A 19,111-nucleotide genomic window follows, 5' to 3' on the forward strand; every position below is an offset into this window, starting at 1 on the left:
TGTGACTTGAAGCCTTGGTAATGCAGTTACTGACATGTACACATTTCGTATGAAGAAATGTAAATTGAAAAGAACAAAAAAATCCGGTATGATTTACCATTGCATTTCAACAAGAAACAATTCAAATAATACATATATCATTTTTAGGAAAGTAATTCTACATTTCTTGTCTATTTTTCCCTCCAACTAGTCTAGCAGGGTTTCCAACAGCAGTGGCTTGAGGAGGCACTTCCTTCAACACAACAGAGGCTGCACCAATTTTAGCACCTTCTCCGATTCTGACATTCCCTAAAACTTTAGTCCCAGCACCTATTAGTACCCCATCACCAATCTTAGGGTGTCTGTCCCCCGTCTCCTTCCCTGTAGCCCCTAATGTCACATTATGTAGAATGGAGACATTGTTTCCGATAACAGCTGTCTCTCCGATCACAACTCCGGTGGCGTGATCGAGTAGTATTCCCCGTCCAATCTTAGCTCCAGGATGGATATCAACTGCAAAAACCTCCGAAACCCGATTCTGGATAACAAGTGCCATGACAGTCCTACCTTGTGACCACAACTTATGTGCAACTCTATGAGCTTGGCATGCTAGGAAGCCCTTAAAATTTAGAAGGCAATGAACGTAACTAATGCAGGAAGGGTCACGCTCTTTCACTGCTTTTATATCATCTCTAATTGCTCTTTTGATCTCACAATCTTCGGCTAGAACACTCAAGAAAACTTCACCGAGTGTTTCGCTACTAAGATTTGAAGTGCTCAACTTGATTGCTAAATGATTAGCCAACGCGCTCTCTAGTGAATCATGTAACAGTATGGAGGAACAGTAGTATCTGGATAAGAGGGGCTCTTGCTCCATATCGGATTTCGCCTCGTCTCGGATTTTCAGCCACTCGGAATCATCTTCATCGCCGGCATGAGGTATGAGCTTGGATGGACTAGGAATTTTGTGTCCATCGCGGTGAATGGAATTGCAGGAACTGAAGCTTGTGACACTGGGTGTACATCGAGATTTGTTGAATTGACATGGATAGGTATTTGAAGAAAAAGTTTGGTTTCTTGAATTGTCAATACAAGCTGCCATTGAATGGCAACACATCGGCAGCAGAAGATGTAGATGAAAGGAGTTGTCTAGAGAGGGAGAGACGAAGATTCAAGTAGTCCGTATTTTTATTTGTTGGAATTCAATTGAGAGTGAAGATGGTTTATATAGATGGTGAAGAGAGGAGGTGGGACTATGACCAGAAATTTCATGGAAATTACATAGTAAGTACCTCCTTGTTCAAAGGGTTAATGAAATGGACCATTTTTATTTAAATTAACAAGAACAAGAAGCAGTTTCGAGGAACGTGAAGTTTCAAACCACACACGCATTGGATGATGCCCATTTTTTTGTCTTAAAAAATAAAGCATATATAATTTCATAGTGACAGTTTGAAAAATAAAGCATATATAATTTCATAGTGACGTTTGGCGTGACGATTTTATTTGGTCGATTCAAACATAGACCCAAGTCTGCCGCGGTAGGGTACACCCGCCAATTACTTGAACACAACTCACTCCCGTTGCACCCAATACACAAGGAAAGTCTACATCCGTCCGATGAATTCGGTATTTATTTTTGAGGAGTGCTAATTGACCCATTCACACCCTCGCCTCTGATTGATTAGTTTTGAATGTATTTATTACTTTAAGTTTTTATTTTTATGGACTCTATTAACATTATTTTTTAGACAAAAATATTCTTTTAAATTATAATTTTATTCTTATTTTCTCTTTTAATCGATTTAGGTTTAGGAATGTGTGCATATGTGTGTAATATATATATAAATATATAATAATAATAATAACTAATGTGATAGGAATGGATGCTAAAAAAAAAAAAAAAAAAAAAAAAGTTAGGATAATCCATTCACAAGAAATGGATCCTAAGAAAAAAAGAAAAAATAAAAAAAAAAAATCCTAAAAAGAACAAGATAGATTCTGAGATTTAAAAAATATATATACAAAATTAGTTTTATATACGTATATATTTCTTTTTTGGTGAAGGAATTATTGCCTTTTCTTTTATTTCCTTTTTTTTAAAAAAAAAAAAAATCCATTTATACAAGGATAGTTGTAAAAATAAAAAATAAAAACAAAAAAAAACATATATATATATATATATATAGGAAAAAACAAAAAAGGAAGAAATATATAATCGAATTTTTTTTTTTATTCTTTTTGGATTTTTTTCTCTCTTTTATTTTTTTTCTTCTTCCTTTTATTTTTTTCCCGAATCCATCCATCTCTTTTGAATGAATTATCCTATCACATAACTAACATACTCGATTAAAAAAAGAGAGAAGAAAAGAAGAAGAAAGTTTAGATAATTTAAAATGGTATTTTTGTCTAAAAAGTAATATTAGTACAGTCCATAAAAATAAAAACTTAAAGTAATAAATGTATTCAAAACTAACCAATTATAACTAACGACTACAGTCGCACAAAGCGACTGTAATTAGCACTCCTCTTTATTTTTATATACAGAATAATTGTTTTATATATATAGTAGATAGATTTTTTAATTGTAAAAATGTAAAATCAATTTACCAAACAATTTTAATAATAATTTAATACATGAAATTTCACACTGATATTTTCATAACTTAATTTTCAATTTTATTAAAAAATACCTATGCTCTTCCCATATTCAAAATTGAACCAAGTGAAGTTTATTGGATTCTAATGCATTTGTAACAAATAATAATAATAAATTAGAAGCGGGTTAGATATTAGTGAATAATAAAATATGAGGTAGTAAACACAAGGGATACTTATGGTAAAAGGGTGAAGGACTTTCTAACTTTCTTAACCCTCTTATGGAATGCAACTAACATCTAAAAAGATAACCCATAGTACCAACTAGGGTATGGAAAGGGTAGACATGCACAGCCTTACCATTGCGCCAAAGCTCGCCCTCCAAATATAACTAACACAGTACCTTTAATTCCATTATAGTTTGGAATAGCATAACCTTTTCAGCTCGCTAAGCCGGCCTCGACCTAGCAGTAGAGCGCAAGGATCCTTGTTAGCATACCACAATGCGGTCTCTCCTGGGACATCTTTAAATCAAGGCTAAGCCTAAGCGCCCCGCATTCGAAGGGAATTGATGAAGCATTCAAAAAAGAAGTGGGAAGGGAACAGTAGCAACATTCTCACAAATTTTCTCCCAAAAAAAACCCATTTTATAAGAACTAATTTTATAACTTGACTATATATAGTTCCAAACAGAAACCTATGCTATGCAAAGGACAACTAAGACACTGTCGGCACAATTCAGGGCACAACAGCATGCAACACAACTACACAATTTCAAGACTCGATTGAACCACTACCTCCTAACCTGGTAGGATCCCCAATATGTTTTCTGGTATGATCCTGATCCAAGTAAACCTTGAACCTAATACAGACACTGTTTGATTTACACTATCCCAACTCCCCTGGACATTCCTATCCGAAGACCTCTACATATTTATATTATTTACAGGAACCAATGGAGCACCTTCAGGATCTACTTACTGAGTCAAAAATTCTCTGCAGCGGCCAAACCATTGATTCATGCAACTTCATTCACTACTTCTCCTGCTTCTACTACTTTACATTTAGCAGGTTAAAACCATCCACCAAAGTTGCCTTGGCCTCCTTACTAGCTCCATCATTACCACCACTATATAAAGTTCCACCAGTTTTATCGTTGTCATTGATACAAGCTCTCTTCCTTAAATTAACCCCCTCCTTGTTTTCAAGATCAGCAGATATGGCCAAACCTGTTGCTTGTGGCTTACCTTCTTCAATTGCTTCAAGTTTGAAAGTAGTGACTACTTTGTGATCCACTGATGAAGAGCCACCACACTCAGATGCTTCAGCCAAAGTCAAGCAGGTTGGCAGCGTCTTACCAGGACTGACAATTGAAGATATGTAATGATGTATATCAGGCTTCGCCTTTATATCCACCCATCTGTTACCAACCCAATCTCTTGAAGTCCTTGTATTCTCTCTTGGTAGAGTCAAGATCCTGTTCTCACCTGAGATCACAAAGATGAACCACATCAGCTCATCATGGCAACTACAAGGACACCACACTTTGGTGTGGTATACAACAAGCTCATCAAGAATAGGCCAACAAGCTGGTGTGCCTCATGGACAGGAAATATTATCGTTTATTGAATATATAATACTCCAGATAGTTGTACTTATCAAAAAAAATAATTCCCCAGATAGTTGTACCTATCAAAAAAAATAATACTCCAGATAGTTGTATCAGCTACAAGAATAAAACAAGGGGAATATATCAGATTTTACCAATATGAGAGCATACCAGGGAAGTAAACTTGAAGACAATCACTTCCAGAGATGTTGACTCCACTTACTACACCTTCCCACCAGCCATCACTCCACCATGCATCAACTGCAGCCCCAACCTCAAAAGCACAATCTGAAGAATCCTCAGGAGGCCACGGACGAATTGTAAGGCGGCCTGAGCATCTCATGCCTACTTTATCAGGAGATGCCACTCTGGATGCAGGAACCCATTCCTAAACAAACAAAAGCGCACACACGCAAAACGAGAGAGAGAGAGAGAGTATCAATGAGTATATTTTGTTCCTTGGTGACTCAATTGTTTTCAATACATTAGAAAAATATATGTTTTGAGTATGTCAGGGTTCAAATCTCAGCGGATACCATATTGACTCGACAGAGTCATACAGGATTTCAAGGGGCCTGAGATGACATTGCAACAATTCACAATGTCATCCTTTCACAATATTCTACAAATACTGGCATGATGCTGGAATTGAAAAATCATTTAGGCACTCTCTTGCAACCTCAAAGTGATTCCTCAGATATCATTGTCCGGTAGCCACTGTGTGGCAAATATTTTTCTATGGGCAGCACCTAGGATGCATTGCAGAACAAACTACCAAGGTACAATGTGCTCATCCTATATGGTTCAGTAATTCAGAACCTCATCCTTGTATCCTTAGGTTAGCTGTTCAACATCATCTTTCCACAAATAATCATCCGGCAAAGGGGATTATACCAAATGCCAGGTGTATGTTCTGTTGACAGAAAATTACATGATTATCTTTCTTTAATTGTTTATTTACGTAGAATCTCTGGCAGCATTGTACCACAAACTTCAGTATCCATAAAAACCCAGAGTTTTGGGATAACATGGTATAGAAGGCTTCTTTAAATTTAAAGGTAAAGCATTTTGTTAATTCCTAAGATGGTGCATAGAGTTCTGTTTTCTGCTGTTATATACCATATATGGTGTGAGAGTAATAGACAGGCTTTTAAAAATGAGTATAAGGATAAAAGCAGTCCGATCAACATAATAACCAGGGACATTATCTCAAATCCATGGGCCATAAGGCTTCCAGCAACTCTACTTTGACCCATAGCTTGTGTCACAACCTGGGATTTGCACGTTTTATGGAAAACTAGCTGATGGCTTAGGGAGGGAAAGCGGCTAGGAGAGAGAGAGGTGATTTGATGTGGAGAAAGAGTGTAAAATCAGAAAAGTGGAGACAATCAAAGAGAACTTGAAGAATGAGATAGATAGTTGTTAGAGCACTCATAAGAAAAGATTTGTTCTTGGCAATGGCTTAGATATCTCTTATCTTTTTTCCCTAGCAATGCCCTTCCATTTTGAGAAATTCACATAATAATTATTTGGTGTATACCTCCCTTTCCTTTTAGTCTAACGACTCTAACCAAAAGATAAAATCACATAATAGTTTTCTGGTGCATTTACATACCTCTAGATTGCCAGATTCATCTGCGTCCTGCACATCATTATATTGAACCTTCAGACGCTTTTGTGATACCTGCAAGATCTTACACCTAAACCAGCAACCTCGGATACCGCTATCTTCACAGAGCAACTCTATCTTGTCATCAACCTTGAAAGACGCGTGGTATTGGGGCTCGCGTTCAACAAGCTTAATGCCAATTGGTCCTGTACTTGATAGCCTGATTTTCAGCTTCCGGTATGTTGGTTCACATTTTGCCATCTGGTTTCCAGGGACTGAATTCATGGCACCAGATTGTCCAGTCTCAAGTCTCTGATGCCCTTTACCACTTCTATTCCTCTTAGCACCCTGCCTCAAAGTGTCCTCATGGGTAAACTCTTCCTCTCCTTCCTCATTTGATTTATGGCCCTTGGTCTTGTGCTTAGAGACAAGAGAACTATCTAAAGAAGAGAGGATTGCTTGATTAGAGTAGCCACGCAATTTACTTATGGAAAAGGGCTTAACCTTATTGTTTTTAAACTGCCTACAGCACATATGAATTGCAGACGATAAAGTTTGTGGAACAACAGCCAAGCATTTCTCGTAATGCTTGGGAGTCAAAACTGTGGCGGGACCATCAATACATTCAGCACTGATTGCCTGAACATGAGGTGTGATGAAAACTTCTTTAGGGTGTGGATTCAACTGAGGAATAAAACCCTTGACTTCTTGATTGTGGTGAAACCAGCGCACTTTAACCTTTTTCTGTCCCTTCTTGTCTTCATACAAATCTTCCAAGTAGCCAAGATAGTGACTTTCTTCTTCAGCCATGATGAATACAAAGGAATGAACCTGATTACCAAGGGAAGAAATATGAGATGTTTTTGAGGACCATAGTGCCATTGAAAGAGAAAAGATAATCAACACGTTCATGCTTACAGCTATTGTGGTTCCATTTCGGCAAAATGCTGGGTAGTGCTTAAGCTGTTTACAACATATCCAAGCAACACCCGACCACACAATGTCTAAATTTTGAGCTTTAAATTTTCTCGGGACTTGGATCTGAAATGAAAATTTGAAAGTCACAACAAATATAATGTGTTTTTTTTTTTTTTGTGGAAGCAAACTTAACAGACAGACTGTAAATTATACCATCTGATCAGGTACATGAGTTCGAATAGCAGAGAATCCAGCCACTGACATTTCGTGAGACGTTAGAGCTTGTGCTGAGTCACTAGTCAATGAACCTGTCAGAATTAAGTTTAGATTGCTCAGAGATATTCGCTTCTGATAGAAAAAGTGAAAAACCAAGGTAAATGTATGAATTAATCAATTCTTCATCTGAGCTGATAGTATTACATATGAAATCAATGTTAAAGTACATTTGCCAGCCACAAAATGTAGCCAGAGGACCACCAACAAATCCAAGTCCATAGCATATGAGTGATTGATGTTTAGAAACAACAAAAAATGATTACTGCACCTCAATGATGCTCACAGCACCACTGCAATTCGTAAAATATAAAGCATGAGACGTACCCACTCTTGTGTATTTGCTCATTACATGCGTCTTTCTAGCAACTAATTTTAGATTAAAAATTTATGAAGCAATGGGCAAATACAAGCAAAACGCAGTGTTGGAAGGGCCAGGATGGGTCCAAGCCTAATCTTTGACAATACTTGTACAAAGTGACTGCTATCAGACTCGAACTTCGATTATTCAAACTTGATGCTAAAAGCTTTTACTACTCACCAAGCAATAAACTCTATACAAGCAAAATGATGGTAACCAATTTTTAAAACACTGAACTTTGAGCACCTTCTAAATATTACCACCAAGAAATAAGCTAAGGAGGGCATACATATCATATCTACACCAAAAGGCACAAGACTCAACAATCTGATATTAACTGGACATCAAAAGGTAGCCAAAACCCAATTACCCAAACAAATACAATGTTGTTGAGAAGGGCTAATGTAAATGTTTTTCCTACAGTAAATCAGGCACCAAACAGGCATGTTGCCAAATGAATAGCCATTAGGCCTTTGTCTTTTATGCTGATATAGCTGGCTGTATGGATGCAACAAGTAAGAGTGATAACTAAGCTATGATTTAACACGGGTGGTCTAAGAAAATCAAAAGAAAAAACCAAATACCAAAAACGTATATAGTAAAATTAAGAATGGAAATGGAAGAATAGTATAGATATATGGCTAAAAAAATATCTTTGATCTTGGTTTGATCACCATATACAGTACTGGCGAATGCATGACTATGAAGGTGCTATTTTTATATGCTGTTTCTAAGCAATAAAAGGTTTTAAGATGACAAAAGGTAAAACATAACACAGAGTGCAACTGTACATAATTGATAGCGAAGGAACACCCAAGAAAAATCATCCATTAGGTTTCAATTATTCATAATGTAACATTATACAGGACATGTTGCAGATACTACTCAAATGGATGGGTGAACTACAGTAACTAATTTAAGGAGGAAGGGAAGATAAGAAGGTAGAGAGATGCAGGATATGGAGCTTATGTGATAAGGGTAATCACTTTGAATCAAACAAGATACTGTAATGATTAACAATGTCAAAATGACAAGGAAGTGATAAAGAAATATGACAGATTTATACGAAAACCTTGTGGAACATTAAGCCAACAAGAATGATTTGGTGAAAAGTGAATACAAACCTCAATTCTAATTATAGTTTATTCATATACACTTTTGGTGGCAGACATCCCTAATTTTCAAGAAGGTTATAATGAAGTTTGCAAGTAGGAAATACGGGAAGTGAGATTCATTAGAAATCGATGTCCAGGCAACTATGGGATAAAAGAAAAGGTGCTTCTGGAGAACTGTTTGCCAGATTGGATGTATAGAATTTAGGATAAGATCATCAGACCGGTCGATATATGCTACACAATCCTAGCAGTCAACTAACAACAGATACATGAATTAAGTGATGCTGAAAAGTAAAAGTTCTCGATGGATGGCAATACAAGGAAGAATGGGCAGTTAGCATTCCTATGTTAGTGCCTTAAAAGGGGCAAGATGAGGAAAGGAGTTTGCGTTGATTAGGTCATGTGGAACACAAAACCAGCAATTGCATCTATAGGAATCTAAATGATGCAAATTGAAGGTGTTGCAGGAAAGTGAAGGCCCAAACTTACACATGGCAATGAGAAAAGATACAATGATACATGCATAAAGTAGAATGCAAATTAGGAATCTTCTAGCCAAAGATATATAACTCAGCTGAGTAGTGGTGGAATCACTCAAGTATCATAATGAGAAGAAGGAAAAAAAAATAACATTTTAGGGAAAGATGGATCAATATAGCGGATTCCATGTCACGGGGGGCATAAAGTCTGACCAAGTTCGAGTTTTATTTGAAAATTTTAAACTAGTTAAATATAAAAAGAGACATTTCATTAATAAAGTTTTAAAAAATAAGTGAAAATTTAAAATTACTAAATGCACCACAGAACAATAGTTGAGTCCAGCCCAGAGCCAAGGTAAGTTTGATTTCAGGTTTTGGAAATCATCAGCCCAACCCTCAAATAAAAATAAAATAAAAAGTAAAAAACTAATTATGGCCACCCTATCCTCGTATGTCAGCTAAATTGAACCGCAGAGAGAGCAACATATATAACCATAAACAGGGACAAGCAAGTGGAATTCACTTAAATAGATGGAAGACACACACACACACAACAAAAGGGGGGTGAGAGAGAGCCTCATGTCCATGTAACATAAAATGAGTGGGTATGTGAAAAAGAGCCTAGCCATATTGGCAAGCCTGCTACCACCTATAGCCAATTGAATAGAAAAATAAATGAATGACAATCCTTGCAAATTTTCCTTAGAGGTTAAAATTGACATTAATAAGTTAGTTCACATTTAACTTCACATTTGTTGTTTTTTATAAACAAAATAATTGTATATACACTAAATCTTTTAGGAGGGTGCCATACCCTTTGGCTCACTGAACAAAAAAAAAAATTCGATTATATAAAAAAAATATATATAACGATCTCCAAATGCGGGTTCCCTGTATTGAACTTTTCATTTTAAAAAAAAAGTCATGTTTTTTTATTTAGAAAAAGTGAAAATTTAGTGTTTTTTTTTCTTAAAAATAAAAATAAAAATAAAAAGACCAGAATAATCCAAATACTACTTTTGACTAAAAACTAATTATCTATATCTATAAATAGAGAGAGTTTTTTAAAACATTTCCAAAAAGCCTATCAGAATCTCTTTATTTTTTAGGAATAGAACAAATCCGACCTAAACCTATCTTCAGTAAAAACCATTAATGTTATTTATAGGTCAGTTTGTTCTAATTACGGAACACTTCACTTACAAAATGCACTAAAAAATATATAATAAAATGACAGATACAGAAAAGCCTCGATTATCCTGCCGCAAGAATAGAAATTTATTAAAGAATTCTTTGCAGAAAATCTATAATTTGTTAGTCCTATTAAGATAACCTACATATTACTACATCAATTAATTTACAAACTCTTTGATTAAAAACACTAAATCTTACACTCTTTAATAGTTCTCCTATGTTATAGGTTTCCTAAAGTAAATACAAAATCATTGCATAATCTCTCTCACGCATAGCAAGACCAAAGACATCAGATCGATTCACACACGCAGAAAATTCCCTGTGCATAAGGATTGATCTGTCAAGTTCCAAGAAAAGACTAAAATTTTGCCCAATTTCACTGTACCATATTGACGAGCATGTAGATCACTTGCATGTAAACAATGCTTCGGGCTACGTTAAAGGCCTTCAACAAATCCATCACCAAACTGTACACTCGACATCATCTTAAGCAAAAATTCCTAAAATTTTAAAAGAGAAAAAGGAAAAGAAAAAAAAAATGGAAGACCATGAAATAAAATTAGGAACCTGGATGTAGACCTAAAACGAATCTCCATCAAGTCCTAGAAACCAAAAAGAAACGGTACTAGTGTACACATCATGGATTTGTTAACCTAGAAAATTGGATCTACAACAAACTTAAGAATACAACAAAGCGACGGAAGAAAAAAGAAAGAAATCGAACGCTACAAGAAAGATTTAAGGCTTGATATGATACCTAATTTCTCGAGGTCGGCCGAATTACACAAAGATCTTGTTGAGACCTCGTCACTCTCTCTCTCTCTCTCTCTCACATATAGGCACAATCAATTCAGTACCAGTACTGAATAAATAGGAAAAGAGTAAGAATATGTGGGGCATATATCATAAGTGTGACTTCCCACATCGCCCCGGGGGGTTATGTGTGGACAAGCAGGTCATGACAAATGGTACCAGAGCTAATCCCCATCCGGAAATGGGGGGCGTGTACAAACTCATGTGGGTCAAGCCAAAGAGGACACTGGGTCCCAAGAGGGGGTGGGTGTGACGTCCCACATCGCCTAAGAGGGAGAAGTTGCGGAGACTTATATGTGTGGAGACCCCTTAACCATGTACATGCATTTTGAGAAAAATCGTGAGCACCAAAAGGAGAGTAAGCAAAGCGAACAATATAACGGTGTGGGCAGGTCATGACAATAAACGAAACTCCCAACCTTAAAACCTTGGAAAGGTAAAGCAGTACGAGTGTGCTTTCAACGTTTCATTTATGACAAGATATGCAAGACACCTTTTTTTTCTTCTGCGAGTGGAATACTTCTAATAAAGAAATGACTTATTTTCAAGATATAAAAGTCCACCATTACGTAATACAATTGCATACATTCTAATTTCTTCTATTTTTATTTTAACGAAACCTACTCCGTTGTGCCAATAGGCAAGCAAAAGTGAAAATTCTATGACAAGGATAGCAAATGAACCAAGTTGAACCAAATGTTGAGATGTTCAAGCTTGGCTTGGTCATCTCAAGGTTGTAATTGAGCTTGGATTGAACCATAACCAGTGCTATTAGGGTTCAACTCGTCTTAGTTCATTGAAGCGTGGGATCCACTCGGGCTTCATTGGATGCTAAAATACAACTTGACGGGGTTATTAGAGAATCAAAGAAGCAGATATCATTGTGTTGGCTTCACCTGAATAAAGGTGAAGGGACAAAAATTGACGAAAAACACAAGGCATGAATTATTTAAACATAGAGTTAAGTAACGAATAATAAGGCTTCCAAGAGTGAAGGACAATCCATCATCATGCTCTTAACATTGAATGCCATCTATGGAACATATTGGAGATAGAGATGATAGTGGGTGAGATTTTCAAAATAGAAAGTAGATCTTAGAAGGAGAAAATGTGGCAAAAATGAAAAATTATGAATAGAGAAAACAATTCTTCCAAAAAGCAACAGTGTACTTCACACTGAATCAGTTCCATGTGAACGTGATTACATACTAGTGTCTTATTGGGTTTACTAAAGTCTCCACTTTCCTTCTTTAACTTTTTCCTAAGACTTGCATTTATTCAATCATCTATTTTCACGAGGATAGCAAGGTAAACCAACCCAAGTGTTGTAGAAGCTTTGCCTGTTATAAAAAAAAGGCCAAGAATTATTTAACCTCAACTTGTTCCCATAGAAAACTAACCTAAAGAGATTGTTGGCAAACTGAGGTTACCAATTCATTAATGGCTCTCTATTCATTCGAATCCACGATGAGGCTATCAACAAAATCTTTGAGCTAAAATTAATCTCACTTGTATCTTTTCTCTTCTTAATTGCTTTATGTTGCATTCCATTTCTGCCTTGTTTTTTCCTTTTTTGATAAGTGCATTCCATTTCTTAATGCTTATTGTAGGTCCATCTTTTTAGATTCTCAAATACATGATGCCATCAACATTAGTTCTATTTTTGGGTTTCCAAGACTTTATGTAGATTTTTTTTTTTTTTTTCATTTTCCATTTAGCTTCCTAATTAATTATTGGCACATTCCTTTTCTCTTTTAAAATCTCAAGAATAAAACTTGAGCTAATGATAAATCTATAACAATTATACTTTTCCTCTTCTTTTAGCACGAAACTTTTCAATCCTAACACTAGCATCGAAGTTTAGCTTAGTATGTCTTCTTACCCAACAAATTTTTGACAGGTGGTTCTACGTCAATCGATTGTGCAATCTTTTGTAGTTGTCATTTGATGTCCAATAAGCAAATTTAAACCCTTGTGACCTTGCACTAAGTAATACGAAAAGGAGCACTTTGTTGAAATTTACTCACAAAACATTAAAACAAATGCATTTAATATTTTAACATGTTCATGGTCCTATAATTATTGGGAAGATGGATTTGAAGCAATATATTAAAAATTTACCATTTCTTTAAGTTTTTTATTAGGAAAGGAGAAAAAATATTACTTGACATACATTTTCCTAGATAATTCAACTCCAACAAGGTGATACACACTTCGAGTTTGTTTTCTTGTAACAATAACTTGAGACCAAGGAATAAAATATTGCAATTTATCATGATATATCTATCAAAATAGTGCAGATCCATGTGATGTAAACGATTTGGATTTTATTCAAAAAGTACCGTTTATCATGGATATATTGTAAAATATCCCTACAAAACAATAGGTTTCACACACATGGAGTCGTGGATATATTGTGCAAGTCTTGAATGATATTCAGATTTTAAGAGAAACATCACAAAATATGGCACTGATCATGTTCTATGCACATGATGCATGCATAACCCTTAAAGTAGATATGTTTTTTATAGACCTTTTTTTTAAGCATGTAAATCATGAAATAATATCTCAATTAATAATTTACACTTCCAAAAGTTTCAACCTAGCGTTCCATCATTTGTTCTTAATATTTGTCTATTTTCCTAAGAAAAATTACATTATTAATATATGCAATCACAATATTTTCAACATTATTTGTGCTCTTCATGGCAATGTAACTTTATAAGTTATTTAATTCGTTGCTTGAAACAAATTACAATAGTCGTGAAAAAGCACAGCCAATGAGCTAATATTCCACTCAATATTTAACCAACAATAGCAAAAGATTAATTTAGTGGGTCCCACATGTTCTTTTGTCTATCGTTTTTTTTTTTCCTAAAAGAAGAAAAAAATTTATAAATAAGCAATAAAGTACAAAAGAGAAAGTGAGATAAAAATCTCACTGAAACACACCCATAAGAGTAAAGAGAAGTGTAGACATGCCTACAACCACCCTTATACCCTATCTATCCTAGCAAATCTTGAAAATTGACCCTTGCAATATCTAAGACATCCCAAACAATACATTTCAATAAGATGGAAGGAGATCTAATAATATTCGTGTGTAATCTCCCATTCCTCTCAATCCATAAATAATAGAGTGTAGCTGTAAAAATAACTCTGAAGACCTTGTTCCTACAGGAATTGACAGCGAACTGTAGCCCCAAATCATTTGTAAAAGCTGTAATAGAACTCAATTTTTGAACCTTCCAATGGAACAAATCAGCTAAACCACACCAAACTTCCCAAGAGTAAACGCAAGTAAGGAACAAATGATCCACATGATCTAAGTTCCTGCCACAGAAACAGCAAATAGAAGCTAAAGAGATACCCCTTCTCTGCAAATTAACCTCAGTCAGAACAGCATTTTGTAAAATTAATGCACCAAAAACAGACCAGCGTGGCCTCCCTCCATTCCACACCATAGAATACCAAGGTACATCAGGTTTGACAACCCTACAGGATTCCCAAACAGCTTTGAAAGAAAAAGGTTTGTTATTCCACAAAAACTGATCTTCACCACCATGAATTCGATATTGTTGCACAAACTTTTGTCTATCGTTTAATATATATATTTTCTTCACGAGGACCTTACTAAATAGACTTAACATTTGCTTACCTTAATAGTGTAAAAGACATTTTCCAAATCTTATTTTTGCCCTTCTCTTATATTTTTACTCCTCTCTTTTAGGTTTCCTCCTCTCCTTTTTCTAATCTCTCTCCCTGTTTTACTCTCGCACGTCTCTTATTCTCTCCCACTTTCTCTCTTTTTTTTCTTTTTTTTTCTTTTTTTTTTTTTTCTCACCCCTCCTCTCTCTCTCTCTCTCTCTCTCTCTCTCTCTCTCTCTCTTCCTATATTCCCACGCCTATGTGCTCAAGTGTTAGAAGTTGGAATTACTTATCACAAAAGAAGAAAAAAAAGTGTTAGAAGTACGAGCACAAGAAATTGGGTAAGACTTAACGATCCTACAATCAGATTATATTGTTCTTTAGACTTTAGAATTTACTTTTTCCAAATCTTGGTATAAATTTCTATTTATAAATATGTCTAGTTGAAAATGTGAATCTGTATATGAAGAACCTACGAAAGGGGAGAGAGAGAGAGAGAGAGAGAGATTAAATGGGTTAGATATATTATCTATTGAAAATGATATATTAGAAAAACTTGAACATAAAATTTTAATTGGCAATTTTGCATCTAAAAAGGCAATAGAATGATTTCTAAACAAAAATTATGAATAAATCAAACATTAAAACGTAACGCAGAGAGTTTTCGCCTTAGGTTTTAGATTGCATCGATCCAGACTGTACAGTTCTTATATAATAAATAATTGATGACCGCTCTCTCAATTGATTTAATCTTAATAGAAGAAGCTACCATTTAGTGAATTTCAAATTTTGAACATTCCACTGTTAATATTTTGTTAGAGATATATCACTTAAAAAATCCTCCGATTAATAACTTGATCATATTGCAAAACAGTCATTTTTTCCTTTAAGAACAAGTTTGCTGTTGATGATTTTAGGACGTGAGAATATGAATATAATACACACACACACACACACATGTATTATTGTTATTCTACATGCCTTTAAGCCTTAAACCACATAAACTCTCATGGATACAACCACCACCATGCTCACCCCCCAAGCCACTTCCAGCCCGATCCTACTCGATGTTTCAACCTTCACGACAACATATTTTATCTTGCTAACAAATTGGAATCCATTTATGTGACATATTTACAAAATGTATTGCAGGACCTCGGCTTTATTTTAATAATGAAAAATATTCCTAGTGAATCCTAACTAGCTGCAACCTTCTGAAACATAAATAATAAATACGTCCAAATAAGTTCAATTTAATTTTTCACCTAGTCATCTATTAAGCAAATCTTACTTCATATATGAATCCTAACAAGTTAATAGCAATAGAGTAATATTGTGGATTCAATCATGATAGCTTCCATTAATATAGGAGAAATTGAATTCTGAAGGCAGGTAAAATCTTTTGCAAATTGCAATATGTAAGAACTATGAACCTTGTAGTGATGGTAATTTTATTGGAATGGGGAAAATAACATCCACATTCAATGTATGTGTGGCTAATCAAATAAGTTGACCCACTCAAAGAACATAAATAAGAGCTAGTTAGAATGAGGAGAAAATGAGGATATCAAGAAATTAAGGATATAACTAGGGTTATCAGAACGATTTAAAATATACAAAAATAGAGGTGTTCATATGCAAGTAATAACATCATTTTTTTTTTCTTAATAAAAAATGGAAACGCAGAAAGAAAAGGATAAAAACTTGCAAAAAACAAATCCAACTTGTTGCTTAATAATATGCAAATGGAGAGAGTTAACTTTCATTCTTCAATACCAACACAATTGGGGTCTTTTAGGCTACAATTGAAATAACTAGAAATACTTCGAATTACTTATTGTACTAGGGAAGACGTAAAAAGGAAATAACACTAGTATATCATTGGAGAACTTCTTCACAAATTCCTTCACCTGAAAGGACATGACCTATAGTTATTTGCATTGCAATAATGGATACTAATGCGACAAATGTGACAAAATCTAGCAAGCAATGAAATTTAAGAATTGCATTTTGTAGCATGCACAACCTCTGTGCAAGTAACGCTACTAGATAGAACATGCATATTGTGAACTTTCACAGGGACTGCATATCGTAAACTTTCACAGCAGGTTCTAACTTGAACACAATAAACTACATACTTGAGATATCCAATGAAGGATGTTGCTCCGATAGCAATGATTTGAGCCAGTCCACAACTTCCCTTCTTGCTCGCCATTTTGTGGAGGCAGTGATGAATCCCTTGGACTCATATGCCTGCAAGAATTCGTCAGAGACAACATAGATCATGTGCCTTATGCTTCTCTCAGTCCCAACAACAGCAAGGACTAAATTCCCTGAGGCATCCTTTAAGTAAAAATGAACTACGCGGTTGCCCCTCTCCTGCGAAATAATGTGCTCTTCCCATGCCACGAAAGCATTAGAATCCACAGACATCCTGATTATAGAGAGAACCACAACAAAGTAAGTGCCAACTAAATTCAAATTTAGAAGAATTCCTTCATGAAAATGCCTAATTTATGTGATGACTGTTTAAACCAGTTGTTTAGAGAACAATAACACAAACTACACAAACGCTAAGATGGTATAGGTTCTCATACAACTTAGCCCAAAAAAGGAAATTTCATAGATTTGAGAAAACCCATTTGAATAAAACTCAAAGTGGCTCAGCAAACATACAAAACACCCAATCTAGCATCAACTAAAGTTGAGATTTTAAAATCCCTGATCACAGAGAAAACCAACAACAACAGGGCATCAGATAAACGAGAACACAACAGCCCAAAAACTAAAAAATAAATAAATAAAAAGAAGAAGAGAAAACTAGGGTTTTAAAACCTAAAACCAGGTCAAAAACGAACTTGCATTAGCCTATTTTAAAGCCTCCAGCGATTCCAGAGCCATATACAGGTGAGTCAAGACAGCATTCACTAACAACTGATGATCAAACAAACAAACAGCACCGCAGGGTTTGAAGTTGAGTGATAAAGCAAGTTAAGAGGAGAAAAAAAGCAAAGAAGGAGAAACAAACCTGAAAGAAGAAACACAATTTGGTGGAAAGTTGAGCGAAGCTTGAGGTATGAAGGAAGGCACCGAATGCGAGTTTGTTATATTTGGGTTGTTGTTATCTGTGATGACAGCTTAGCGAGGGGAAAGAGTAACGGAAGAAGATTACAGAGAGAGACGAGACAAAGGTATAGAGAGAAAGCGAGGGGCCACATGCCATGACACCAGTCAGAGTTGCAGAGTTTGGAGTCTAGGGTGCCCCCATTGACATCTGGTGAGGAAGAACCGGAGAGAAACCCCCCAGGAATTTCTAAATTAATAAATTAAGAAAAACGAAAAGGAGAGACAATGTCTTGTGTATGGTACTCAGACCATAAACATCACTCCTTCATGGAACTACTACTTAGAAATCAAATCAAGAGGTGCACAATTTGCGGAATCTTTGATGACCTAAATTTGACCCAAGTAGTTTAATGAGGTCAGTGGTGAGGGCACACCTCCACCTCACAGTAAATCGGTTTGAATTGTTTATCCATGCCTTCTAATATGAATTGAAGGCATACTAAATCAGTCAATCATTAGGACTCTATGGTCACGTGACATTGTTTGTACAAAAGTAATTTATTTGTTTACATGAATTTTTAACGTAACAAGCTCAAATGTATGAGGTTAAAAATTATCAATCAATGCTCAACTCAAGTAACAAAAAGAGTAGTTCAAACTCATTCAAGAATTGGAGTAATTCATAATCAAGTCTTGAATTGGATATTAAAGAGCTCTTACTTTCCCTACTTCTCAATGCTTCTGCTACATCCATAGAGACCGAGTGGGCTAGCTGGCATTGTTAGGATCATGATAAATGACATGTAACATTCTTTATTGAATGTTTACTTAAATAATTTTATATTTGTATATGTCAACTATATATGAAATGGACATCTTAAAAAAGTCTTATAAGATTGGCAAGAAGGTAGGAAAGTGATCATGACATAAATTCCATACAAGCAAATTTGAAAGTGAGCACCGACAAAATTAAATTACAAATAATAAAAGTAAATATATGTACCGAATGTGAAAAACGAGATCATATCATAAAAAAAAAAAAAAAAAAAAATTGTGTTACTTAAATCATAAGCATTCCTTTTATGCTGTGTAAGTATAGGGATGTGAATTGAGACATCTAAAGGGACATCAAATTCAGCTTGAGTCAACTAATAATTTTTTATTTTTTATTTTTTATTTTTAAAATAAAAAAAAAAAAAAAAAACGAGGGATTAACATACTAGTCATTTTGAATGCAGTTGTCCCCAAGTGTGTAACCAGTGCTTTAGAACAATCTCCCAAATTTTTATTAATACTACTTATTTATTGCTATTAATGTTGATTTTATATAGAAATTTTTTTTTTTTTTTTTTTGATAAGTATATAGAAAAATTAAAGTTGTCCCACTCAAATTTTTACAAAGATTATTTGTATGGTTACCTATTTATGATTATTAAAATGTTTTAAAAA

At 35.0% G+C, this 19,111-nt stretch overlaps 2 protein-coding genes across 2 annotated transcripts; both read right to left on the reverse strand.

Annotated features, from left to right (window-relative positions):
* Window positions 1–64: 64 nt before the first annotated feature.
* LOC132267895 (serine acetyltransferase 1, chloroplastic-like) lies at window positions 65–1,394 on the reverse strand. Its single transcript, XM_059768829.1, has one exon. The coding sequence runs from the start codon at window positions 1,094–1,096 to the stop codon at window positions 158–160; it is 939 nt and encodes a 312-aa protein (XP_059624812.1). The 5' UTR covers window positions 1,097–1,394; the 3' UTR covers window positions 65–157.
* An 806-nt stretch (window positions 1,395–2,200) lies between these two features.
* LOC132267922 (uncharacterized) lies at window positions 2,201–17,996 on the reverse strand. The gene is made up of 7 exons (XM_059768830.1): window positions 17,625–17,996; window positions 16,735–17,030; window positions 6,927–7,021; window positions 6,714–6,836; window positions 5,802–6,626; window positions 4,358–4,574; window positions 2,201–4,064 (listed from the first exon to the last, which is right to left on the reverse strand). Exons 2-7 carry the CDS (start codon window positions 17,027–17,029, stop codon window positions 3,631–3,633), a joined length of 1,989 nt encoding a protein of 662 aa, XP_059624813.1. The 5' UTR covers window position 17,030; window positions 17,625–17,996; the 3' UTR covers window positions 2,201–3,630.
* Window positions 17,997–19,111: the final 1,115 nt, after the last annotated feature.

Source organism: Cornus florida, unplaced genomic scaffold (genome assembly GCF_030987335.1).
Source record: "Cornus florida cultivar Cherokee Brave unplaced genomic scaffold, ASM3098733v1 CherokeeBrave_3.0.0_Hap2_Chr01, whole genome shotgun sequence".
NCBI lineage: Eukaryota > Viridiplantae > Streptophyta > Magnoliopsida > Cornales > Cornaceae > Cornus > Cornus florida.